The 27,349-nt window shown below is 43.9% G+C and overlaps 1 protein-coding gene across 3 annotated transcripts in view; it reads right to left on the bottom strand.

Moving 5' to 3' along the window:
• The window catches only part of PINX1 (PIN2 (TERF1) interacting telomerase inhibitor 1), a 79,182-nt gene extending 52,605 nt beyond the window's left edge, over positions 1–26,577 (bottom strand). Inside the window, exons 1-6 of one of the 3 annotated variants that reach the window (XM_039528252.1) lie at positions 26,232–26,577; positions 16,429–16,538; positions 14,074–14,166; positions 13,233–13,311; positions 9,475–9,564; positions 7,864–7,937 (exon numbers count right to left, since the gene is read on the bottom strand). In XM_039528252.1, coding sequence (XP_039384186.1) covers positions 7,864–7,937; positions 9,475–9,564; positions 13,233–13,311; positions 14,074–14,166; positions 16,429–16,538; positions 26,232–26,250 — 465 coding nt within the window. In that variant the 5' untranslated portion in view covers positions 26,251–26,577. Of the gene's footprint in view, positions 1–7,863; positions 7,938–9,474; positions 9,565–13,232; positions 13,312–14,073; positions 14,167–16,428; positions 16,539–25,269; positions 25,607–26,025; positions 26,130–26,231 lie in introns of those variants that run through there. The other 2 variants (XM_039528251.1, XM_039528253.1) reach the window with 2 other exon arrangements.
• Positions 26,578–27,349: the final 772 nt, after the last annotated feature.

Genomic DNA, 27,349 nt, shown 5'->3' with positions numbered 1-27,349 from the left:
CAGAATGCATTAAACATTCTTTAGCTGTAAACATGAAGGGCTGTCTGATATATATGAGACAAAGTCCTGTGCTCAGAGTCTGAGAGCCATGAAGTCCTAAATTTTAATCCCATCTCTGACAAATTCCCTCTGTGGGCCAAGTCACAACCCCTGGGTCACAGCTCCTCACCCTCGAATACTGGGGATATTATACATCTAATATCAAATAAATACAGCAGGGGAGAATAAATGCAATACATATTAGAGACCACTAGAGAGTGAAGGAGGAAGACAATGCTGTGGGAGCCATCACATTTTTGTGAGGTATTTCAAATAAACCAGTTTATAATTCCCCACCGCTGACATATTAAATCCAGTTTTCTTGACTTATTTACTGTAGGGGCTTGGATTTCCCTTCGGAGAGTATCCCACTGACATTGCCATTAGGAAGCTTGCAGAAGACCTGGCATGTGTCTTCCTTTTCCTAACTAAGTGCCTGCTCCCTGTTCTATTCCCAGCTTTTGACCACCCTGAATAGAAGAAGCCTTTCCTTTTCCTTTATTACTCTCCCACACCCAGATATTTATAGTCTCCTCCTGCCTCTTTTCTAAGACGAGCATATCCAATTGCTCCACTCCCGCCTTCTAGGACATGCCCTCTAACCCTTTAGCCATTTTACTAAGCTCATTTTGGACTCTCTCCAGCTTTTCAGCGTCCTTTTTGTATTGCACATTCCCATTCCGAACACCCTGTGCCAGCTGTGATCTTGCCAAGCTCAAATAGCACTATCAGTAATTCTTATCTGATAACCAACTTCTGTCTAACGCAACACTTAATAATGTCCACAAACCAAGCTTTGAAGAACACAGCTAATGAATCCTGACACCCCGCAGTGACACAGGTATTAGCTCCATTTTACAGATGGGAAAACTGATGCAGAGAGAAGTTGTGACTAGCCTAAGAACACATTAGTTAAGCCTCACATACCCTATGTCAGGTAAGTATCAGCATTCACATTTCACAAAGGGGAAAACCAGGGCACAGAGGGAGAAAGTGGTTTGCCCACAGCCTCTCAGTGAGTCAATGGCAGAGCCAGGATTAGGCACATTTTCAAGTTCTGGATTCTAACCACTAGGCAATGAGGTATTTGATAACTGCTGGGAAATGCAAATTAATTGAGGAAACTCTGGAAAATGTGTGAGAAGCCAATTTCCTGATAAAAAGTGAGACAGCAATAGGGACGAAGGCTAAAATTCCGGATGATGAACAGGAAAGGAATCACACAAAACCTGCAGGTAAATGAGCAGCTAGTCTTTGTCCATTTAGGGGAACTCATGCATGACAATATCTATGTTACTATAATTTAAGGAAGCTGTTTACTGATCAGATGGCCTGAGACATGGAAGTGAGAAAGGCTTAAAGCACTCAAGTTTTCTATGCAAGAATCTGATTTATTAGAAGCATCCCAGCAAATCAGGGCTTCTCCCCCAAACCCCAAAATTAGTCAGTGCCAGAATCATGTTATTCAGCTAATGAGCTGGGACCGTCTAACTCATTCCCAAATCCTCAGTCTCACTCAAGAGTATTTTCTCCTGTGATAAGGCTCCATCAGGAAACACAGCTGGATGGAGGAAGGAAATTCTGAGAAGAAAAAAAACAGTGGGGGTTCCAGGAAGTTCAACCAGATAGGAACTAATGGAATTTGTTTTTCTGTCTCCCCAGCTCCGAAGCGAGTGAGAAAATTAAAGGGGAGTGGGGGAGAAGGCTGGCAGGCACTGCCCTGCAAGCAGGTCCCCACCGTGGGTCTCGGGAGAGCGCCATAATTACAATTCAATATTTTCGATCACTCATTGTCTCCCTGAGAAAACTGCAGACGTTTCCAATTTAGGTGAGCTCCAAAGCTCAGCCATTGTTTTCACTTTAAGGGAGACGGTTCCAGAGGTCCCTCTGTAGTTTATTAAAAAGGCTTTGTTTGGCCACACGATCTATCATGAAGGGAAACATTTATTTTAGATTTTAAATAATTTAAAAAAGACGCCTATCAAAGGCTTTGGGTACCTTCGCATCATCAATACATACAACGAAATCCCAGCAGCATTGACGCGATCACTTTAACGAGATCTCAGCCAGCCAGACACCTACCAAAACGCCTTTCCACCCCTTCATGGGTATGGGGAGCAAACACACAGCCCTCTCTAAAAACCTTACCCAACCTGATGTGGTTTTTTTCAGCTTGCCTGAAAGGTGGCTAAATTCAGGCTACTTGGGACTGGGGGTGGGAAGCAAGATCCAGTCTCAGAGCCTTCACAGAGAATGCACTGCCAGCCACCCATCTCTTTCATAAAGAGGGGGATCCAGCTTGTGCATCCCTGCTGACTGCAGAGGAGGCAGAATGAGGTAGGGAGAGAGGTGGTCCCTCAGGCAGGTAGCCTCAGACCATTCAGGGCTTTATAGGGTATAACCAACATCCTAAACTCCACACGCAGCCTAATGGGCAGCCAATACAGATCCCAGAGCTCAACGGTCACATGCTTCCAGTGATGTGTCCCGCTCAGTAAGTGAGCCACATCATTCTGTGTCAGCTTCCGTGTCCAAATGGTTTTAAGGTGCAGCCCCAAGCAGAATGTGCTACAATAGTCTAATCTTCAGGTGACAAAAGCATCGATAACAGTGACACGGTCGACATTTGAAAGGAAAGGTCCCAGCCTCCTAGCCAGGTGCAGGTGTAGTGCTCTAATGTGGTCATCAAACAGCAGCTGGGAGCTGAAACCACCCCTAAATTGCAAACGCTAGTGACTAATGGTGGATGTACTCCCTCACGAGGACGTATATTATCTCCACCAACTCCTCTAGCTGCTTCCCCCGGCCCACCATCACCTCAGTCTTGTCTACGCTGAGCTTCAAGCAGGCTGCTCTGACCCATAACTCAATCTTACTGGCTGAGGTGCTGAATTGCATCAGGAGAGTGGGACAAGAGAGAGATACAGCTGGGTGTCAGCAACATACTGATAACACCCCCACGACTCCTTAATAACCTAATCCTCCTAATGGCTCAGACTCAGGTAGAGTGGGAAAGGTGACAGACTGGCACCCCATGGCCCCCACATCTGAGAACTTTTCAGGAAAAAGCCATGTGCCCACAACTACCCATTGAGATCTCTGAGAGACAAAGACTGAAGATTTATCCAAGGATAGGTACGTAACAGGCAATTACAATGTAAGTTTCTCTGCATCTCTTGACTCTCAGCTGGTGGGACCATCTCTAGGAATAAGAAGGGAATTTAGCGTTCGGGTTAACTCAGTCCTTAGTGCTTTCTTTAGAGGTTGTGTGATATGGACAGTTGTCCAGCAGGAAATGGACTGAAACCACCTCACACAGACCACCAAACAGCTATTACATGTAGAGGAGTTTTGATGACTCAGTGACCTGAGTTGGATTCTATGAACTAGAGGCAAAATATTAGACATTCTATTACCGGTTCTTTGAAAGAGATCTCTCTGAAGTACACATGGTTTGAGAATGCAGGAGCAATACAAGACGCCCTAGCACTATACAAAGTGTGGTTACAATAAGGCTTTAGAAGGCAATAAGACTCCTTGGTAGCAGTAGTTCTAGCACCTAAATCCACCTGTCCTGACTTCTCCCATGCAGGGATGACAGCATGCAACTGCTGAAGGCTGAAACTGTAATGAAAAGGCAAGGGACCACAGACTACCAGTGTCCGAAAGCACATCCCAGGGTTCTGATGGACACCAGGACTCTTCCGACTCTCTCTCTGAATAGGAACTGATATAAACTACTGTCCAGGAGAATTACAGCATCTGCAGTGCTCTCTCTTTGCCACATCAGGGAAATGCCCAGTGTCCAGGAACTGTAGCAGAGACCACAAATAAACCTGACAAATACCATTTAAAAGGGTCAACTGACCAATTAATGTAATACCAAGCCAGATTCCCCCTTCCTATGGAAAATCAAGTGTAGGAGACGAAAGAGGAGTAGGAAAAGTGTGTGAAGTTCCATGCTGCAAGTCTCCCTTTACTTGAGGGGCTGAGCAGTGCAGTTTTTATATTGTTCGCCCTCTAAACGTCACAGGTCTCTGGGATCCAGAGAGAAGGGAGGGCTATTGCACTGTGGCTAGAATGGCTTAAGAAGCAGCTGTGCTGCTATTGGCTAGGTCTACCAGCAGCTTCAGAGGGGATACAGGGGGCAATTCCACCATGCCAAGTTGCCCTACCTCTTCTGCCACTATTTCAGCATGGAAATCTAGCCAGGGAACAGGGAATAGCATCACAGAGAGTAGCACCTCTCCTGCACCCCCATAGTTCAGTGCCACATCAAAGCCATTAGCCATCACGTTTTGATAAGAATAAATACATGTCTATATCTGAATGCACTTCTATAGTGCTTCCACTCCTAGTGCCGCCACCTTTCAAATAGCTGGTAACCAGACCCCAGACACCCTGCCCATGCTCCACCTTCTCCCCGCAAGGCCCCGCCCCCGTTGGTCACTCATCTCCCTCCATGCTCCCATCACTTGCTGGCTCAACACAAGGAGCCTGCCTGCAGGTAGCAGGCAGCCCCAGCTGAGCAGGTGTCGGTGCGGGTTAATTACCCAGCATCTCGCCCCACCCTGGGGTAACTGGGCTTTTGGTTCGGGTGCCATTTAGGGTTGCCAGGTCATTGGCAGTTTCTCGAGGAGACAATATTAAAGGCTTCACTGCAAACTATCGTGATGTGAAGGAAAGACAGAAATATAGTAAAAGGCCAATATGACTCCACCAGGAGCTCTTTAATGACCTGAAAAATCAAAAAAGGAAGCCTACGAAAAGTGGAAACATGGACAAATTGCTAAGGAGGAGTCCAAAAGAATTGCACAAGCATGTAGGGACAAAAATCAGAAAGGTTAAGGCACAAAATAAAAGGCAATAAGAAGAGGTTTTTTAAAAATACATTAGGAGCAAGAGAAAGATGAAAGAAAGCATAGTCTTCTACTTAGTGGGGAGGAATATCTAAATGATGACATCAAGAAAGCGGAGCTATTTAATAATGCCTATTTTGCCTCAGTTTTCACTAAAAAGGTTAATGGTGACCAGATACTCAACAAAACATTAACCACCAGGTGAAAGGAATGCAAGCTAAAATAGGGAAAGAATAAGTTAAAGTATATTTAGATACGCTAGATGTATTTAAGCTAGATGTAGTGGATCACAAATTGAATATGAGTTAATCTGATGTAGCTGTGAAAAAGGCTTATATCATTGTAGGGTGTATTAAAATTGGGTTGTGTATAAGACATGGGAGGTCCCACTCTGCTCAGCACTGGTGAGGCCTCAGCTGGAGTACTACGGCTAATTCTGGAGGCCACACTTTAGGAAAATTGGAGAGAGTTGAAAGGAGCGCAACAAAAATAAATGGTTTAGAGAACCTGACCTATAAGGAACGGCTAAAAACACTAGGCACATGAAGTCTTGAGAAAAGAAGACTGAGAGGGGACCTGACAATCTTCAAATATGTTACAAAAAGGACTGTGATCAATTGCTTTCCATGTCTACTGAAGGTAGAAGTGGTAGTAATGGGCTTATTCTGCAGTGAGGGAGATATAAGTTATTAGGAAAAACTCTCTAACTCTAAGGGTGGTTAAGCTCTGGAATACACTTCCAAGGGAGGTTGTGGAATCCCCATCATTGGAATTTTTTTAAGAACGGGTTGGACAAACACCTTGTCAGGGATGGTCTAGGTTTACTTGGTCCTGCCACAGCACAAGGGGTTGGACTTGATGACTTCCCAGCATCCCTTCCAGTCCTACAGCTCTACGATTCTACAGTGAGATCACTGTTTGGATAACTCTGGGCAAAATGTGATCCATGAGTTCCTTAAATTTAATGTGGTGATGAAGACTATAAAAAGACTACAAGTCTCAGCAGGTTCTGCTACACCTTGAGCTATCAGGTGGCAGTACCTCAACAAGAGAGCCCATGGCCATACAGCTAATAGGAGACGTTAATCAAGGGGGCTCAACTACTGAAGGCATATGATAGCTTAGGCCGCTGGTGGCTGCTATGGACTTGAAGTCCAAAAGCTAATTTCAAAACTGCAATAAATTAATGGATCATTAAGATCAGCTATATTGTGGCTGATGGAGTCTCCCCAAACTGTTATCCATCAAGTCCAAATGATGTGGCTTGTAAAATGAAGGTCTGGATTATGACTCTCAGTTGCTGACAAGACAGGACGGTTCTTGGTTTTAAGTCTCTTCTAGCCTCAGTTATTTCAATTAATGGTAGCGTTATTCTTGCAGTTTGGGGAATTCTTATCATAAGAAGCAGATCTGTTACCCACTTTCTCTCCCTGCCAAGATTTCATTTATTTAAAACCAAAAAAAATTTTAAATGGTAAATTGTAGGAGAACAGCAAGGCAGTGTATCCTAGTTTGGGTTACAGCCTGCAATCTCATGGGGGTGCTATAGTTTTGATAGCCTAGAGATCTTTACTGTTACAACACTCACCAGAGACAGGATCTCCTAGCACACTATTCCCAAGCTCCCTGTCACTGGCTTCCCGTGAAGCTGTAGAACAGCTTTAAAATGTTTTTGATTGAAGCTGGCACAAGGCTCTGCATAGTCTAGCTCCATCACATATGGTATTCAAGAAATCCTCTCAGTTCAAACACAGGCTCCAGACTTCCCTCTAACCACAACCAACTTCAGAGTGCCCACAGGATTAGCAGTATAATCCCTGTGACACGTTTTTTTGTCCCTTCTGTGTGTGCACACTAGTGATCATCAGTATTGCCAAAACACTTGCCTGGTTGCACTAGTCATGTTCCTGCACAAGGGAATCACTCTGCATATTCATAAGACAGTCACCCTCCCCATAACAGCAAAATGCTACTGAAACATTAAGTGCAAACCTAGCTGTGACCTACAGAACTCACATAGGTGAGTCTATAAGTGCCAATTTGGACTTCACATTTTACCTACCTGAAGGAACAAAGAGTCCCTGGGAGATATTTAATAGCAGAACTCATTTATGCCTGTGTGTACTGCATACCGAACAACAAAAGTGAAAACCAAGCCACCATATTTAAGGTGACATTAAAAAGCTCCTCAGGTTTAGAATTTGTAAATATTCAGCTCTCTTGTGGAAACATAAGTTGCTGTTTTGCTGAGTTTGGTCAGTTTTTGCTAACTATTGTACTTTATATTTACAATATGTACATAATCTGCAACTCGAACAACAACAGATAGCTACTATGCATTCTATACTGCAAATAAGAGTGTAAAAGGAAAAACAAAATTCTTAATACTGACTGATTTGTAGAGAAGTTATGCCATGCCCGCAGTAGATCATTAAAACATCCACTAAACTCACTCTTTTCACCCAACAGTTAAAAGCTTGCCCTTCCATTCAGAGCTTTAATGGGGGCTTTAAAGCCATTGCTCTTGAAGAGTATGTAAAAATCTCACTTGCACCAAGGCATTTGGATATGTGCATGGGTTTCTTTAAAGGGAAAAATGTTAAAGGAAGAGGAATGATTTATACTGTTGAACCCACGATCAAGAAAGACGTACTGGCCTGTCGACCTGCAGGGACATGCTGGCTGCCGCTTCCTCCAGCTCCCACTGGCCAGGAACGTCAAACCGCGGCCACTGGGAGCTGCAGGCGACCGTGCAAATGTAAACAAACTGTCTGACGGGTCACCAGCGGATTACCCCGACGGGCGGCGTGCAGCTCGTGGGTTGCACACCACTGCCCTAACTAGTTTTGAGATGAAACTTGGTCCGTTTATAAACAGGATTTTATGACAGGGTTGCCTGTGATAGCAGGGGACTGGACTTGATGACCCAGGGGGTCCTTCCCAGTTCTACATTCATATGATTTACCTCAGTTTTTGTACTCTGTCGTTTCCCAAAAATGCAGGACAGGTCATCTTCACTGCGGGAAGAGAGATCCTTTCCTGGAGGGGTGGGGAGGGGAGAGCAAAGCAATGCAGCCATTATTCATTTGGACAATGTCAAAAGTGAACAGTGGGGTTCCAGAAGCCTTGGGGGCTGGGGGAGAGACAGGGACAACATGCTAAACGCTGATTGTCCTTGGCCCTTTTGCAGAGGGAGGAATGGGTAGGGATGAGGCAGCAAGGGGGCACAAGAAGCCCACTGTAGTGCCTGTCCTCAGACAGACAAAAAAAGTCTCTCTGCACTCCCTCAAGTCATCCCAAAGAGGCCAGGGAAGGGGTGGAGTCCTGGCCCTACCCCCTCTCCCTCCACCTTGATGGACATGCTGCTGACTGGATGCAGCAGGGTGGAGAAGGCTGCACCAAGCTAGAGGGAGGCATGGTCTGTGTCCCCCTACAGACAGGGCGAGCGCAGGGAGAAAGCGTCTCCTCGAACTCTGGATGGATATCCCTGCCTCTGACAGCATTGTGTCTTCTTCTCTAGATACAGTGTAGCCATCGAGGCTGGGGGGTGTGGTGGGGGTTAATCTTGGCTCATGAAGAGCAAAACTTCTACCGTTGGAAAGTATCAGATTGCCCCAAGCTCACAGGTCTCTAAAAACGTTTTCAAGGGCAGGGCAGTGATGCTTCAGGCCCTACAATAAGCTTTATCCCCATCTGCATACTACGCTGTCTGAATACAGGAGTGGTAGACAAAGCAGAGGAAGGGGAAGAAAGGAGGAGTGATGTGACATCTCGAGATGCCACCAAAAGTTAGCTGCAGCCTTTGGTGGAGCCCCAATACTAAAATATGGCCCCATTCAGAAATCAACTGCCACTATTTTATGTGATGCATTCACTAGTGTAACACAACATTATACCGGGGATTATATTTTAACAAAGTACCCATTAGTGGAAAATAGTATGTATGGGTAGAATCAACTCCAATGACATTTTTATTTACTTACAGAGAGAGAGAGAGAGAGAACTGATAGAGAGATAGGATTACTATTAAAGAAAAGCCAGAAGCAGAGGATGGCTGTTATCAAGTTATCACGAAGAAAAAAAATCAAAACTTCAGGAGTTAAATTCAATTATTTGGGTGACTTAGACCAATGATCAATGATAGAGAGAAGACCTGGTAACAGGGCTTTCCTCTTACTGCAATCAAGTGTAAGCTTATCACTGATCTTACACACATGACCACTAAGAGGGGCTATCATGATTGCACAGGATATAGCTGTACAGATGTCCAAGCAACAACTTTTAGTTAGTTCTTTCAACACATGGACCATTGTGTTTTTTCTTTTATACCATTCAAAATAGTCACCCTTCCTTATTAAATAGCAGCTTCCTACAGACAATGATTGAATTATTCAAGAATACCAGCCTAAAGCCAACATAAACTGCCAAATAAAGCAGGAAGGCTGTATTATAATTTAAAGCTGGTTGCCACATGGATGTGTCTAATGCCAAATGTAAGTCAGAGGGTATGTGTCATCCTGGTACATAGATATTTATAACCCTGCAGTTCATGGAAGAACAACAATGTGCCCCATACCTTTTGCAAACTTCATATAATGAACACGTTTCCTGGAGGATCTGGATTTCTCTTCAAGACTGAATGTCTTCTTCTGCTCGCTAGAGGGCTCTAAAACACAAAGGTTACGTTTCCATTAGACAAACGCTAACCACTAAACTCAAACATCAGTATATTTAACACAACGATTTAGGGCCATGTCCCAACAACCAGTCACAACATAACATCAAAGGAGCATGGTAAGTGCTGTTCAAGATACGTTACCAAATGATCTTATTACCCCACTTCCCAGCTATTGTTACCCCCAATTGTTATAAAAGTAATTTGAAAAAAAAGATGCAAGTTCTTCAGAGCAGGGACAGTGTCTTGTTACTAAACATTTATATGGCAACAGTGCCTAGAACAATGGCCCGCCAACCTGATTGCTTCTAAGTGCTTTACATTGTCTTTATGTACAACCCCTAGATAGAGTCTGTTGTTATCATTTGTTGCCCACCATACCAATTCATCTAAAAGGAATTCTTGAAGACAAACACACTGATATATAGGAGCGACTTTAAGTTAGGGTACTACCCTGAAAAGCGGCTGGAAACGGCATTGTGAGGTTCTGTGATCATCTCTCAGTGACTCCCATTTTTCTAGTGCAATCACTCATAGGCTGCTTCTCTTCCTTTCCAAGGCTTTTCATGGCCAATTCCCACCCTTCCTAGCATCTCTCATTTAGCATCAAGAGGTTGCTACTCACCTCTGATCAGCCCATCATGCCAGTCTCCATCATCCACTTATTCAATTTTCAAACAAGCACCTTCATGCCTTCTCCCATGCTGTCCCACACGCTTCAGAGGAATTCCTCATAAACATCCACAAAGCTATCTCGTTGTCCACCCCCAACTCCTATGCTAGGATGCTTAAAAAAAACCCTGATAACAGTTAGGCTGCAGATCTGCAGAGACCCTACCTATCATGCTGATCAATATCATCCCACTGTTTCCTGGTGCTCCCTCATCTGCCTGTACCCATCTGTTGTCTCATTTTATGCTTAGACTGTAAGCTCTTCACGGCTTTTTGTTCTGTGTTCGCATAGCACCTAACAGTGTGGTCCTGGTCCTCGACTAGGGCTCCTACCTGCTACCACAATACTATCATAGAAGTGTTATTATCATAGAATATCAGGGTTGGAAGGGACCTCAGGAGGTCATCTAGTCCAATGCCCTGCTCAAAGCAGGACCAATCCCCACACAGATTTTTACCCCAGTTTCCTAAATGGTCCCCTCAAGGATTGAACTCACAACCCTGGGTTTAGCAAGCCAATGCGCAAACCACTGAGCTATCCCTCTCATCGTCATCAGTTTATAAGTTAAGATGTATTTTCTAACTGCTAGGCCTGCAGACTCAGCCTGGGTACCAAGAACCAAGCTGGGTTCCTTCATTCTCACGCACCCTCACCTGTAATCAAGGATCTGCAGACAAAATTAGTCCCTTGGTGAACCTGTGCAAACCCATTACCCTCCATGGACTAGAACAGGTGGCACTGCCTGGAATTAAGAATGACTGAGCTGGAGTTAAACCAGCAACCTAGAGGGGAAAAGCTAATAACCCATGATCACTCCCTGATCCATCCAGCCCCTATTGCATTTAAACTGAAAATCTGTTTAAATTACTAGTAAATAACTAGTTACTCACAGGTCTAGCAAATCTGAGGCTATAAAGAATTTGCTGCAGACAGAGTTGAAAGCCCTTAAAGACAGGTCCTGTGTGGAAACTGAGCATCATAATAGCAGCATCCCAAACAAGGATTAGGTACGTGAATCCACTGCTGTCTAATCCAGGGGGAACACAAAACATTCTCAGAAATAAGAATTCTCAGTGGAGTGTCAATCGCAATCTCACACTTCCAGCAAGAGTGACATCAGCACCCTCTTGTGGCTGTAAGGTGGAACTTCAGTATCCAACATCAGGAATTTTATCTATGGAGCTTTCACTGGAGAGATGCATTATCACCTCCTCTACACTACTGAGACTCAGTATTAGGGCTGGGCGAATGCTGCAGAAATATTCACCCTCATTTTAAAAACAAATCTGCTTTATGTCCATATCCTATTCACTTTTCGTGACTACTGAACTACGAAATGGGTGCTCAGATACCATGGGGGTGAGCCAAGCATAAATATCTTTCGATATCAAGGGTCTTCAAAACTTAGCACAGCATAGAACTTTGGAGAGGTCACAATGGTCTACCTAGGGGATACAGCCCAGGACTAGGAACCAGGACAGCTTCCTTCAATGTCACTAACTCACTGTGCATCCTTGGATGAGCCATTTAAGCCTCTCTGGTCCTCAGTTTCCATATTTGTAAAAATGGGGTTAGTGACACTTGCCCACCTTTAAAAGCACTTAATGGATGGCATCAACTTACAAAGAACATTAGGGTCTTCCCAGGGGTTACAGCTAACGGAACTTCCTGTAGCTCAGTAGGATTTTATGATCAGATTTTTAATTGTATTCAGATTCCTGAAGATGTAGAGAGGTTCCCAGTGGGATCTTTAAAGGCACCTAAATTCCATGGAAGTTAAGAACTAGACACTTTGAAAATGACCCAGGCACCTCTCTATATCTTTAGACACCTAAATACCTTTAAAAATCTGGCCCTTAGAGTTTGAGGACCAGGATACCAGTCGCAGCCCTGTAGGTGTGCGGCTTATTAAGGGGAGATTGTAGTTTCTCCACCATAAAAACTGATTTTGATCTTCCTTGTAACTCCAAAATAACCCCACACTCTTGCTGTCATTTTTAGGATTAACTCATTAGCAGCTACAGTTTGCTCTGAATATTTTGAATAAATTCACTAAGGCCAACATACTGCAACTGATAATTTGTGACCAGACGCTGCACCCAGGCAGAACCCCACTGACTTTAATGGGGCCCCACCAGGGAACTAACGGTTGCAGACCTGGAGCCCAACGGCTTGTCAGCACATAAAAATTGCCCCAGTCTAAGCAAAGGCAGGATAGTAGATTGAGTTAGTTAAACTTATCCAGCACTATGTGGACGCTTGCACTGTTTTAAATCTTGCTTCTATCAGTTTAGTTTGTTCCTATTATTTAAACCAGCATGTGCACAGACCAGGCCCAAGTACTTTCTGAGACTAAGAGACAGCTCTTTTCGGACATTTTTGACAAGTTTCCTGCTTCTGCATGTCCTTCCCTTTCGCCCAACTAAATCACATTACCCCACCATATTTCAAGAGTACGTAGGTTTTGACCCCAGCTCATGTAAACAGCAGTTTCTCCAGGGCAGAAAAAGGGAAACGCTGAAGAAACTGCCACTAGGTAAAAGCCAGACACAATTCTTCATCAATGAGGCTGACAAGAGGTAAAGTGTGGCAATGGAGAATGTTTGTGTCACACGCCTTTGAACTGCCTCAGGCTGTTTTTCAGTGGCCAGCTGCTGCTTCTGCATATCCCACCAGATAAAGGGAACACATCCGTCTGCCTTTTCTATTGAAAAGCCCTAACCAGGGCCTGATTCAAAGCCCATTACAATCTATGGAATTTAAATGAAATTCATATACATTCTCATCAAAATCAACACCCTGGTTCTGCATGGCATTGAGCCCTCTGTTCCCATTCATTTTAATGAGAGTTGAAGGGGGATGAGCACTGTGCAAGAAGTATCGCCAGCCCACAGGACTGGACTTTAATTTGCCTTTTAAGAAATGAAAAATAGAGGAAATTCTCAGTGAAACTTCCAGCACCTAATATAGCGAAGTATTAACATACCTGATTCACCTTGCCCGTGGCAATTATTCAGTTCAGCCAGAAGTTGGTTGAAGTCATCTTGATGAGCAATCCAGTTGTCCTGTAAATAGCACCCAAGTGAATAAGAGGCAAAAGATCCTATCAAAAGGTCTATCAGAGTCTCACTCTACATCCTCTAGCTCTAAACATCAAAGGGTAACTAGGAATCCCCTGAAGTTTCACAGGTAGAAACACTAACTACAGCTCGTTAAGTTCGCTCCAAGTGCCTACGAGTTGCGCTGTAAAGTCTTCAAACAATACTGAGTTGTTGTTGGCTCTGTCATGCCCCAGTCTGGGCAAGTTGTTTTCAGCTACAGGCAGGAAATGCTAACATAATTTTCCTGCAGCACAAAAGATGAGAACACACAAAGTCAGTTCAGATGTTGACTCAGACAGCGCCTTTAGGGCTCGATCCCACATTCTGCGCAAACCCACGACTGCCAACGGGAAATGGGGACTGTTCCAGGAATAGGGAGCAGAATGACAGGAAGGCACAAAACCAGGCCTAGTAAAAGGAGACAAAGGGATATCTACCAGCAAACAAACATTTCAGTTGTCTGTGGGAAGTGGCATCTCTGAGCAGCCTACTCCCCATTATTCACCACTGCCTCCTCGCTCCAACATCCTCCCCAAAAAAACCCAAGAGGACACAACTGTACCAATACCGCTGTTAGCTGGTTTCTCTCTTCTGTGAGATGTTCATCATTATCCCGACACCACACAAACTTGATGATAGATTTCACTCCCTTCCCATTACATAAAGGGGCTGTCAACAATCAGCACACTCTTACCTGGGTTGGCAGCAAAGCTAACTAATACTCACCTCATAATTTATGGCTGCTCCTAAACCAAGTGTGTTGTTTTTCACTTGAACCTTGATGTGCTCTGTGCTCCCTTGTTCCTGAACCCCAAGACCCTAATGAGAATATAAGGCAAATTGTAAGCTTTTTTCAGGAGCAACACTAAAGATAAATATAGGTATCACACCGAAAGACCATTTGTTTTTGAAATACAGACAAGACACAATTTATATTATTTATTTTCTAGCCTATGATTTAATTCAGGCAAATGCTATAAGCAGCACATTGAGAATTTGTGTATTTTTAACTTATTGTTTATGTCCCTCTCAAAACACCAAAGTTGTAATATCACTGAGTTGTGCATGATTAATCAGGACACCACCTTACATTTCTAGGTGATCCTGCAGTGCTTTACAACTTTGAACACAGAAAGAGAGAGCACACATTGGGAATGCTTCTCTCACCACAGAAATGCATCCACCTCAGGGGTGGAAGATGTAATTGTTGTGCTTAGTTAAACAACTGCCAAACAGGAAACGAAGAATACTGAACTTGCAGAGAGAGGTTAGAGTGAGGCAAATAAAAATGTAATGGACTCTAACTGGAACTCAGCAGGACCCATTTCCTTACCTTTTTCCTTCCTCCATTGCATTCTCACACACAATTTTGTTACTATTTGCTTGTCCATGAAGAGTTTGGGGGCAAGTCAGGACTTCAGATCTTGGCTTTGTCCATACTAAAAACTAACAGTGTTTAAATTCAGTAAGGAAATATGTTTGGGGCCCAATATGTATTTTCTTGCCCAGGTGGCAGGAAAACCAAACATGCTAAGCCCATGCTAGGATACCATGTTTTAGCCAAGGTACCGATCAAAGATAAGACCTCATTCTCTAGCCTGTTTATTATTTCCTAGCCACACAGATAAGGAGAAGTCACATAAGAACACTTGTAGGCCACATCACGGTATTTGGGAGTAGTGTAGATGAGGCCTATGGTTGAAAACCTGTTTTATGTAGCAATAACTCATATTTAAACATGACTGTTGCTAACATGGGCCCAGCAGACAGTGAATTTTGTTTTAAAAACTATGCTAGCCAGATTCCTCTCACTGCCACATACATCTATTGGGTCTGTGTTGTAACCGATCTTCCCCACTTTAGCTGTAATTCCAGTGTAGGCAGGACTTATAGCATGGTTTTAGGATACTTCGGAAAAAAATTCTGTCCACTTTAGTTAAGATAACAGCTGTGCTTGGACATGGCTGTTGCCAGCATGATTTTATCCAATGTGAGCAGAATGTTTGACAGCATCCTTTCAATCTCAGTTTTAAAATCCCATGGCTTTCATACTTATTTTCACATCACATTAAAAGCACTAACAAATGTGCATTTGTGCTTACAAATCAAGAAGTTAATTAATCACAGTTAGAAAACCTATAGAAGCCAATGGACTCATTGATGTCAATGGGTTTGGGATCAGGCCCTACCTGTTGCAGTCTGTATGCGAAATTCTGCTCCAGCAACTAAGTGCAAAATCAGAGCCAGTTAAAAACCTCTTTTCTTTAAGCAACTTCCCCAAGTCAACACAGTTACTGTGAGAAATTCAGGAGTACCTCTGTTCTTTCATCAGAAGTTCTGTGAGTCTCCTAAACTCAAGAAAGCCCCAACTAATATTGTTTTATAAATGGTGGATGAGGAATATCCGAGATGAGAGATGCCTTTAAAAACAAAAACAACGAAGACTATTCTCTTTTGCGTTTAGTCAGGTAACTAGCACCTGGAAATGCTGAAGAGACACAGGCCTCAGTTCTGGGCTCTGTGGGGTCTCTATAGAAGTTGAGCCACTGTAAAGAGGTAGTAGAGATGTCTTTATTGGCCAACAGGGAATATTTCTGGCATTGGAAGATCACTGGCCTCCACCCAGAGCTCTCTACCATAGGAGCATTCCTGGGGTGGGAAGAGTTGTGGCTTGATGCAATGCTCTGGCTATTCTGTTGGAAGAGCAGATCATAAGGGGTCACTGAAAGCTGTCAAAAGTTAGAGAAGCTTCAGGAGCTGCTCCATCTTACACCCCAAGCAGCTGTCAGCATTTGGGAGGCCCATCTGTAGCTCCTGCAGTTCTGAATTGGGGTCACCCATCTCCTTATCAAAAGAGAGCAGAACAGGGGAAAAAAAAGGAACCAGGACAGCAGGAGAGATCCAGAAATCAGTAGCAGGGGGTAACAGTAAAGTACCTACTAAAAAGGATATGGCCCTATCAACTACAGGCCTAAGAGCTGCCTGGAATTCCTGTATCCAGATCTCTCTCAGTATTTCAAATTCTGCAACACCTGAGAGTTTGCTTTTCTGCAAGTCCACTTACTTCCCTTTAGACCATACCTTTCCTTTGGACCATCCCATTTTTTCCAACATCTTCTGGCCAAATTTGGATTCATCTTTACTCCAGGCGCTGTTTCTAGGATCCACGGACCACTTCTGCTTTTTACGGGCTACAGCAGGGGGGAAAAAATGTTATGCTCCATTTAATATCACAGAAGCTGATAATGCAATTACAAAAAAAAAAAAGTCAAGACATTATTTTCCCTCCAAACAGAATCTAAAACAGACTTATATAGTCCCTATTATCAAAGTATCTGAGCATCTCAATCTTCAATGTATTTATCTTCAAAACACTTCTGTGAAGTAAGGAAGTGCTATTAGCCCCACTGTTCAGACAGGGAGCTGAAGCACAGAGAGACTGAGACTTGCCCAAGGTCACACAGGAAGTATGTGGCAGAGCAGCGACTCAAATTCAGGTCTCCCAAGTTCTAGGCTAGTGCCCTAATCACTGGACCATCCTTCCTCCCTGAATGTCAGAATATAGTAAATCTAATCACTGCTTTAATTAAAAAAAAAACAAACCTAAACATAACTAGTCACAGACGCCTGCTTATTCAAACAAGTACAGAACAAGCCCCAATGTGATGAAAACTTTCAAGGGCTGCACAGAGAATGGCTAATTTATCTGAGAACTCAGATGACATTATTATTTGTATTACAGTTGCACCCACCTAGAGTCTCCAAATGAGGGTGAAGGCCACATTGTGCTCAGACACAGTAAGAAAGATCCTCTGCTTTGAAAAGCTTACAATCCTACAAACAATTATGCACATGCTTAACTTCCACTGAAACCAACGAAGTGAAGCTGGCATAGCAAAGTTAAGCATGTGCATAACTGTCTGCAGGATCAGGGCCTAAACAGAAAAAGGAAGTATTATTCCCCTCATTTTACAGATGGAGGCACAGAGAGATAAATGGCTTGCTCAAGATCATAAAAATTCTGTGGCTGAGCCAGGAATTGAACCCAATTCCCGAGTCACAATTCCATGCTTTAACTACAAGACCATCATTCCTCTAAATGCACCTGTGGTAAATAGGAACAAGAGTACAGGATCACAATTTGGTTTCGGCCCCAATTCTGGTTCTTCTAAAAAAACACTCCGACTTAAAAAAAAAAAAATCCACAAAACACAGCGATGAACAAAATTACAAAATTAATTGTGTTTTTTAACATTAAAGTTTCCAGGCAGCATTAGAAGCGCTAGTAACTACCCTGTGCAGTACAGAAAAACCACCCTCAAGAAAAGTCCTATTGGATTTAAGAGGAAATTATACCCTGCTGATGGAATACCCCAAAATTCCATCAGATGGTTAAATACCACTAGAAAGGATCTCATTCTCTGGAAAACTTTAGAGGTTTCTAGAGAGATCTCTATGTGACTTCCGGTATGCTTTTCCATAAGTGAAACTGATCAGCCTGTTTTCACTATCCAAGTTGAGTAAAAATTCAAGAAGTTAATAGAGCATAAAGGGAGAAAAGTCTAAAGCTCTGTTAGTGTGGATAATCTACAGTGATACCAACAACATACAGACTGTTTGTGTTTACAGATAAACACAAAGTGGCTGAGATGATCAAAAGGGCCTAAATATGCCAAGTGCCCAACACTCTCACAGATCTTCACTGGGAACTGGGCACTTCACCTCCTTAGGCTAATTTGAAAATCTCAACCAAAAGGAGTTATGTGGATGCTGGCCAAAATTTACAAAGCTAACTAGTGATTTTGGGCAACCAACTTAACACACCTCAAAGAAACCTGATTTCAAAAAATAATGATCACCAGTCCTCTGAAAATTGAACTGAACATTGAATCTCACAACATTTGAAAATCTTGGCCAGTGTCCCTTTAAGCCACAGAAAGTTGTACTTTTAAAAAAAGTCAACCAGTGCAGCATAGGAGGATCAATTCAAGAGGACATAGTCACACACATACGGAAGGTTTCAAGTACACTAATGTCTCCTTCCCAATTCCACGTCTTACACTGTCCCTTTTCCTGTACCCCTTTAGCCTGAAGTCTCCTCATCATTGTTCTTCTTTCACCTTCCTCAAATCACTATAATCCCACCTGTTCAGCACTTCCTACCGGCTATAACATCTGCAGAACCCTCCTCTTCTGTCTATTGTAACTATTATGCAGGATGATGGCTTAACAAAACCTGAGGAATTAAACTGGTACATCCTACACAGGTGTAAAGCTGCCACATATATCTAAGATGCTTTATGGTTCATACTCCCCAGAGAACCCTGGTTCCAAGACCTAGTAGAGTAGCTTCTCAAAGCTGAAATCTGTAACACTTTCCTGGCACCTTCAATCACAGGATCTCAAATCACTTTACAGACAGAGTACTAATCTTCACATTTCTCTGAGGCAGACGTGTTAGTCCTATTTTACAGATAGGAAAACTCAAGCACAGAGAAGTGAAGTGAAGTGACTTAGTTAAAAACAAGAAATCTGTGGCAGAGCCAGGAATCCAACCTCTGTGCTGCAGCCATCATAGAATATCAGGGTTGGAAGGGACCTCAGGAGGTCATCTAGTCCAACCCCCTGCTAAAGCAGGACCAATCCCCAATTAAATCATCCCAGCCAGGGCTTTGTCAAGCCTGATCTAAAAAACCTCTAAGGAAGGAGATTCCACCACCTCCCTAGGTAACCCATTCCAGTGCTTCACCACTCTCCTAGTGAAAAATCCCTTCTCCTCCAAAGGAGTTTTGGAAAGAACAATTCTCTTTGTCAGAGATGTCTGTTCACTGTAATCTTTCCAAAATGAAGATGTAAACTACCTATCATCCTGCAAGCGAAGTGATTCAGTTCCAACACTAGCACTCCGCTGTATCAAACTGCCCCTGAAGAATTACACTGTGGAGGTGCTACTGATATCCTGGACAAGCAGCACCATCCAGTGGAGAAAAACTTCATTCACTCAAGACACCTTTTGCTATTCCACTAACTCCAGCTCTGTGCTGTTTGCAATGGATCAGTTCCTGCACACCTTTTGCCCAACTGCAGCCCTGAATGTGACGCTGAACTAGCAGTTCTGAAACTGTGGTCCATGGAGCACTCAATAATTACAGGCAGAGAGCTGGTTGGTGATGTGCTAATGGCTCTCCTCCATGTCTCCAGCTGCTAAACTGCACTAAGAGGTGGCTAATAACATTACTGTTCTTGCCCTCCTTGCCCTCCCATCTATCCATCTGAATCCATCTGTTGTCTCTTGTTTTAGATTATTCTTTTCACGTCTGACGAAGTGGGCATTCACCCAGAAAAGCTTATGCTCCAATACGTCTGTGAGTCTATAAGGCGCCATAGGACTCTGTCGCTTTTTACAGATCCAGACTAACATGGCTACCCCTCTGATACGTAATACCTAGGAGCTCCAATCATGGATCAGACCCTGTTGCGCTAGGTGCTGTACAAATAGAGAACCAAACCAATCCCTGCCACAAAGAGCTTGCAGTCTAAGTAGACAGGAGACAACAGACAGCTACAGACTGACAGGGCAGTACAAGGACACGACATGACAATATTGGACAGCATGATAGGCAGTATACTCTGCACACCAGCACCCTGACCAGTGTCAAATTTTTTGTAGGCATCATGGTATAGGAGAGTTTTGAGGAGAATTTTAACATAAGAATGGCCCTACTAGGTCAGACCAAAGGTCCATCTAGCCCAGTATCCTGTCTTCTGACAGTGGCTAGTGCCAGGTGCCCCAGTGGGAATGAACAGAACAGGTAATCATTAAGTGATCCATCCCGTCGCCCATTCCCAGCTTCTGGCAAACAGAGGCGAGGGACACCATTCCTGCCCATCCTGGCTAATAGTCATTGATGGACCTATCATCCATGAATTTATCTAGTTCTTTTTTGAATCCTATTATGGTCTTGGCCTTCACGACATCCTCTGGCAAGGAGTTCCACAGGTTGACTGTGCGTTGTGTGAAGAAATACTTCCTTTTGTTTGTTTTAAACTTGCTGCCTATTAATTTCATTTAGTAACCCCTAGTTCTTGTGTTATGAGAAGTACTAAACAACACTTATCTACTTTCTCTACACCAATCATGATTTTATAGACCTCAATCATATCTCCCCTTAGCTGTCTCTTTTCCAAGCTGAAAAGTCCAGTCTTATTAATCTCTCCTCAGACAATAGCCGTTCCATATCACTAATAATTTTTGTTGCCCTTTTCTGAACCTTTTCCAATTCCAATATAACTTTTTTGAGATGGGGTGACCACATCTGCACACAGTATTCAAGATCTGGGTGTACCATGGATTTATATAGAGGCAACATGATATTTTCTGTCCTATTTTCTATCCCTTTCTTAATTATTCCCAACATTCTGTTCGCTTTTTTGACTGCCGCTGCACATTGAGTGGTTGTTTTCAGAGAACTATCCACAATGACTCCAAGATCTCTTTCTTGAGTGGGAACAGCTAATTTAGACCCCATCATTTTATATGTATAGTTGGAATTATGCTTTCCAATGTGCATTACTTTGCATTTATCAACATGAAATTGCATCCGCCATTTTCTTGCCCAGTCACCCAATTTTGAGAGATCCTTTTGTAGCTCTTCACAGTCTGCCTGGGTCTTAACTATCTTTAGTAATTTTGTATCATCTCGCAAATTTTACCACCTCACTGTTTACCTCTTTTTCTAGATCATTTATGAATATGTTGAATAGGACTGGTCCCAGAACAGACCCCTAGGGGACACCACTATTTATCTCTCTCCATTCTGAAAACTGACCATTTATACCTACCTTCTGTTTCCTATCTTTTAACCAGTTACCAATCCATGAGAGCACCTTCCCTCTTATGCCGTGGCAGCTTATTTTGCATAAGAGCCTTTGGTGAGTGACCTTGTCAAAGTCTTTCTGAAAATCTAAGTACACTATATCCACTGGATCCCCTTTGTCCACATGCTTGTTGACCCCCTCAAAGAATTCTAGTAGATTGGTGAGGCATGATTTCCCTTTACTAAAACCATGTTGACTCTTCCTCAACAAATTATGTTCATCTTTATGTCTGACAATATTGTTCTTTATTATAGTTTCAACCAGTTTGCTTGGTACTGAAGTCAGGCTTACAGCCCTGTAATTGCCGGGATCACCACTGGATCCCTTTTTAAAAATTTGCGTCACATTAGCTATCCTCCAGTCATCTGGTACAGAAGCTGATTTAAATGATAGGTTACAGACTACAGTTAGTAGTTCTGCAATTTCACATTTGAGTTCCTTCAGAACTCTTGGGTGAATACCATCTGGCCGGGTGATTTATTGCTGCTTAATTTATCAATCTGTTCCAAAACCTCCTCTAATGATACCTCAATCTGAGACAGTTCCTCAGATCTATCACCTAAAAAGAATGGCTCAGATTTGGGAATCTCCCTCATATCCTCAGCCATGAAAACGGATGCAAAGAATTCATTTAGTTTCTCTGCAATGGCCTTATTGTCCTTGAGTGCTCCTTTAGCATCTTGATCGTGCAGTGGCCCCACTGGTTGTTTAGGAAGCTTCCTGCTTCTGATGTACTTAAAAAAAAATTGCTATTACTTTTTGAGTCTTTGGCTAACTGTTCTTCAAATTCTTTTTCGGCCTTCTTAATTGTATTTTTACACTTCATTTGCCAGTGTTTATGCTCTTTTCTATTTTCCTCACTAGGATTTAACTTCCACTTTTTAAAGGATGCCTTTTTGTCTCTCACTGCTTCTTTTACTTTGTTGTTTAGCCACAGCGGCTCTTTTTTGGTTCTCTATGTTTTTTAATTTGGGGAATACATTTAAGTTGAGCCTCTATTATAGCATCCTTAAAAAGTTTCCATGCAGCTTGCACCAATTTCACTTTTGGCGCTGTACACTTTAATTTCTGTTTAACTAACCTCCTCATTTTTATGTAGTTCCCCCTTTCTGAAAGTATATGCTACAGTTTTGGGCTGCTGTGGTGTTTTTCCTGCCACAGGGATATTAAATTGAATTATATTATGGTCACTATTACCAAGGGGTCCAGCTATATTCATCTCTTGGACCAGATCCTATGCTCCACTTAGGACTAAATCAAGAATGGCCTCTCTTGTGGATTCCAGGAAAAGATGCTCCAAGAAGCAGTCATTTAAGGTGTCAAGAAACTTTATCTCAGCATCCCATCCTGAGGTAACATGTACCCAGTCAATATGGGGATAACTGAAATCCCCCATCATCATCATCATCATTGTGTTTTTTATTTTAGTAGCCTCTCTAATCTCCCTGAGCATTTCACAGTCACTATCACCATCCTGGTCAGGTGGTCGGTAATATATCCCTACTGCTATATTCTTATTATTAGAGCATGGAATTGCTATCCATAGAGATTCTATGGTACAGTTTGATTCATTTACAATTTTGACTTCATTTGATTCTATGCTTTCTTTCACATATAGTGCCACTCCCACACCAGCACGACCTGTTCTGTCCTTCCGATATATTTTGTATCCTGATATTACTGAATCCCACTGATTATCCTCATTCCACCAAGTTTCTGTGATGCCTATTATATCAATATTCTCATTTAATATGAGGCACTCTAGTTCACCTATTTTATTACTTAGACTTCTAGCACTGGTATAGAGGTAATTTAAAAACCTCGCTCCTTTTAGCTGTCTGACATTACACAATGTAATTGAATGGGAGTCTTTTTTATTTGACTGATTCTGATCAGACCCTGCCTATATTTTATCATTTTCCATCCTCTCGTCCTCACTAGGACATAGAGATTCGTTATTAATAGATCCTCTCCTAAGGGATGTCCGAACCATGTGCTCCTCCGCACCTGTCGGCTTTCCCCCAGCCCGTAGTTTAAAAATTGCTTTACAACCTTTTTAATGTTAAGTGCCAGCAATTTGGTTCCATTTTGGTTTAGGTGGAGCCCGTCCTTTCTGTATAGACATCCCATTTCCCAAGATTCCCCAGTTCCTAATAAATCTAAACCCCTCCTCCCTACGCCATTGTCTCATCCACACATTGAGACTCTGCAATTCTGCCTGTATAACTGGCCCTGCACATGGAACTGGGAGCATCTCAGAGAATGCTTGAAAAAGGATAACAAGGTGGCTTTTCAATTGTTATGGGAAGCGCCTCTTGAGTGTGAGGAGCAGTATGGGAGAAAGCAGAAGATCTTAGTTTGAAAATTTATAAATGGGTGATGGAGGCAGCATCATGAGCTGACCAGATGCAAGAGCTGACATCTTGATATGAGAGATGACAAGTAAGGCTAGGGATGGGCCTTGAAAGTGACAATAAGCAGCTTATATTTGATGCGATAGAGAAGGGGGAGCCAGTGGAGGGATGCAAAGAGAGGAGTGACATGCTTAAAACAACAGGCTAGGAAAATGGTCTTTACAGCAGCATTTTGAATGGATAAAAGCATGGCAAGGTTGCTTTTGTCAAGGCGAGAGAGAAGGATGTTGCAGTAATTGAGAACCAAGAGAATGAGAGCTTGGACAAGAGTTTTAGCTACGTGGATGGATAAAAAATAGTTCTCCTGCTCTCTTTTGGAATGAATATTGATAATACAGTGATTGAATTTGGTCCAGAACTGCACACACAAAAATGAATGTGCATAATCTGCCTTCAAAATTACCACAAGCTAGTCACACATTCAGAGTTCTGGCAAACCCTACGTAATTAGATTTATTCTTTAAATAACTATTTCAGTGCTTCCCAGTATATGCAAGTATAAATGTTAACACAGCACTAAATTTTCAATTATTGTACATTGGATACTGCACAATTCTGAATAACCATGCTGATGGGGACTTACATGTAATTGTGCTCTCTGGGTATAACTTTTTCAAATCAACTCAGAAGTATGTCTCCCAAATTAAAAAAAAAACAACTTTTAAGATTCATTACATATTCTGGCCCCAGTCCTCCAGAAATATATTATTTAGATTTGACAGTAAAAGAAAAGAAGAATGCTCATTCAAAAGCTCTGAGTGCCCCAATAAATAATTAAGCTTTCAATAACCATCTAAAGGCATTAAAAACTATTTTATACATTCTGTTGACCAATACATGCTGGCCAGCACATATCTATATATATATTTTACAGTAATATGTATTATCCGCACCACATATACATTAGTATGCATCAAGCACAAAATTTTGTAGCAGTTATATAGCCTAAATTGGCCTAGATCTTTACTTATAATCCTGCTCACTTATGCTAAGTATCTCATAATACCTGGTATTTACTGAAATAAATACCAGGTATTATTGGCTTAGGTAGATAGGAAACATCTCAGGATCAGACCATGAGTGTTTTACCATAGTAATAAGCCTCTCTCTTAGGCTTTGTCTACACTACACAGCTTTTAGCGACATGGCAGTGTCGCCACAGCCGTGCTGCTAAAAGTCATGCAGTGTAGCTGCCGTTTGTTGGCTCTCCTGCCAACAAAAACTTCTACCCCCAACAAGAGTGCTCCTGCCGACAACGCGCTGTTCACACTGGCACTTGTCATGGCAAAACTTTTGTCGGGGGGCGGGGGAGGAGGGGACACCTCTGAAAGACTCAAGTTGTGTCATACAATTGCCAGTGTAGACATAGCCTTTGAGATTTCCATTGCAGCAGAAGAGCAAAGTTGCTGATCACAGTCTTTATCTTGGAACTTTAGCTGATCTTTTCCATATCCTGGGTCCAGGCCCTTGAGTGCTTTGAAGATATGTACCAAGACCTCGAACTTGATTCCATCATCCAGCAGCATTAAATAATCAAATAGTGGTAACAGTTTACCGCACACTCAATTAAAAAAAAGCCTCTCCCACAAGAACATACACCCTCCTTATGCAAAACCTCTATAATACTAACGTTTAACATTAAGCACAAATCTTGTTTGAGTTCAGCGGGGCTATGTCAAGTATGTTCTTAACTTCCTGCATATGTATAAGTCTTTACACAGTCAGGGTACTCTCTCACGCAGATACTACGAAGTTTTGTTCTGACAATAGAAAACCCCTCTTGCCATCACTGGGGATAAGGCAGTGTTCGTTTCCTGTCCTAAATTGCTGTGCGTCGTTAAGCGGTTGCCACCCTTCCTCGCCAGAGACGGCTGTGTTTCACCACGGCATCCATGTGCGCGCTCACACCATAGTGCAGTGTCCGGGCACACACCAAGGGCCACGATGAGGAGCGTTTTCCCCTCAGATGGGTGGCTCTTTTAGGGGGGGGGGGAAGCGACGCTGGTGTGGGAAACAACCCCATGGGGGGCCAACAACACAGCACCCTGCCCCCACCCAGCACCCTGCCCCCACCCACAGAGGGGCTGGGGCCCAGTGCCCACCCTGCCCAAAGCCCCACAGAGGGGCCCAGCAGGCAGGACCCCCATAGGGGCCTCCCCACTCGCTCCCCCAATGCCTGGGCCAAGGCACGTTCCTCCCCCCCCCCTCCTTGCTTTGGTAGCGCCCAGGGGCTCCTCCCAGCAGCCCCACCGCTGGGCCGGGGCCCCAGAGCACCCCGGGCGGGGCAGGGAGCCAGGGTTCCAGAGGGGACATCGCCCAGCGGGACACAGGAACGCAGCAGGGAGCGGCGCCCCCACCCCCTGGAGGAATAGTGGTATCTCCCTACCCCTCACAATAACTCCGTCCATCCTTCCGTCACGGACACGCTCCCCTCCCCCCAATCCCTAGTGGTGTCCACCTCCTCAGCGGCTATGGTTTCTCCCCACACCCCTCCGGCGTAGAGAGTGGTAGCTCCCTTTCCCAGGCACCTAATGATTTCTCCCTGCACCCGCCTTGCCGGCTGTAACCCCCCGCAGCAGCCCCACTACTCACGCTCTGCCAGCATCGCCATCTTTGGGGCCTTCTAAGCTAGCGGCGCGCAGAGCCCCCGGGTAACCAGCCGGCGCCGCCATCTTGGGAGAACGGGGCCTTTCTTCCCCTCGGGCGCAGAATAGGGCGCCCGAAGATGTGCCTGACTTAAAAGGGAAGGCAAGTCAAAACAGGGCGCTTTTCCAAGGGGGAAGCGGGGCTTGCTAGGGACGTAGAATAAACCGAGTGCTATTAAAACGCTCAACCACCCCCAGCGCGGCGTGGAAGCTACACAGGCAACTGCAGGGCAGCCCTACGGCTGTCGGATTGATCCTGCCTGGAGCGGGGTTGGGCCCAGCGCCGGCCGGTGCCGTGTGGGCGCGTGGCGGGCCCACCTGACGCGATGTCCTCAAGCCGCCTCCGATGGTTGCTAGGTGACGCTGGAGCCGGGGAGCCGCGCAGCGTGACTTCCGGCCGCGTCCATCGCCGTCTTCGGTATCCAAGTGCCCTCGGGAGGGGGGCGTCCCACCAAGTGTCCTTGTCCCGCGAGGGAACGTCCACCCGCGTCAGCGCCCCAGGGCGGCCTACATGAAAACGTTGCGCCCTGGTGGGGCGTGACCCCCCTGGGCGGTAGGGCTGGGATCGCCTCACCGCATGGAGCGCAGCTCAGAAGAGAGGTTTTCTCCTAGACCCATCGCTCTTCCCGTCCCGTTTCCAATCACAGAACAGCCTTGTGGCTAGGGTGACCAGACGGCAAATGTGAAGAACTGGGACGGGGGGTAATAGGAGCCTATATAAGAAAAAGACCCCAAAATCGGGCCTGTCCCTATAAAATCAGGACATCTGGTCATCCTACTTGTGGCAACAATAGCGATTGCTTACTTAGACAGGTAATGCCAGGGCTACAAAATAGGCTTGTCAAAACAGCAGAGTCCTGTGGCACCTTATAGACTAACAGACGTATTGGAGCATGAGCTTTCGTGGGTGAATATTGACCCATGAAAGCTCGGGCTTCAATTCGTCTGTTAGTCTATAAGGTACCACAGGACTTTTTGCTGCTTTTACAGATCCAGACTAACACGGCTACCCCTCTGAAAATAGGCTTGGTTATAAGAGAGCATGGGAGAGACCAGTGAGGTACA

Source organism: Mauremys reevesii, linkage group 3 (genome assembly GCF_016161935.1).
Source record: "Mauremys reevesii isolate NIE-2019 linkage group 3, ASM1616193v1, whole genome shotgun sequence".
Taxonomy (NCBI): domain Eukaryota; kingdom Metazoa; phylum Chordata; order Testudines; family Geoemydidae; genus Mauremys; species Mauremys reevesii.
This window is presented reverse-complemented; position numbering and strand designations above follow the sequence as displayed.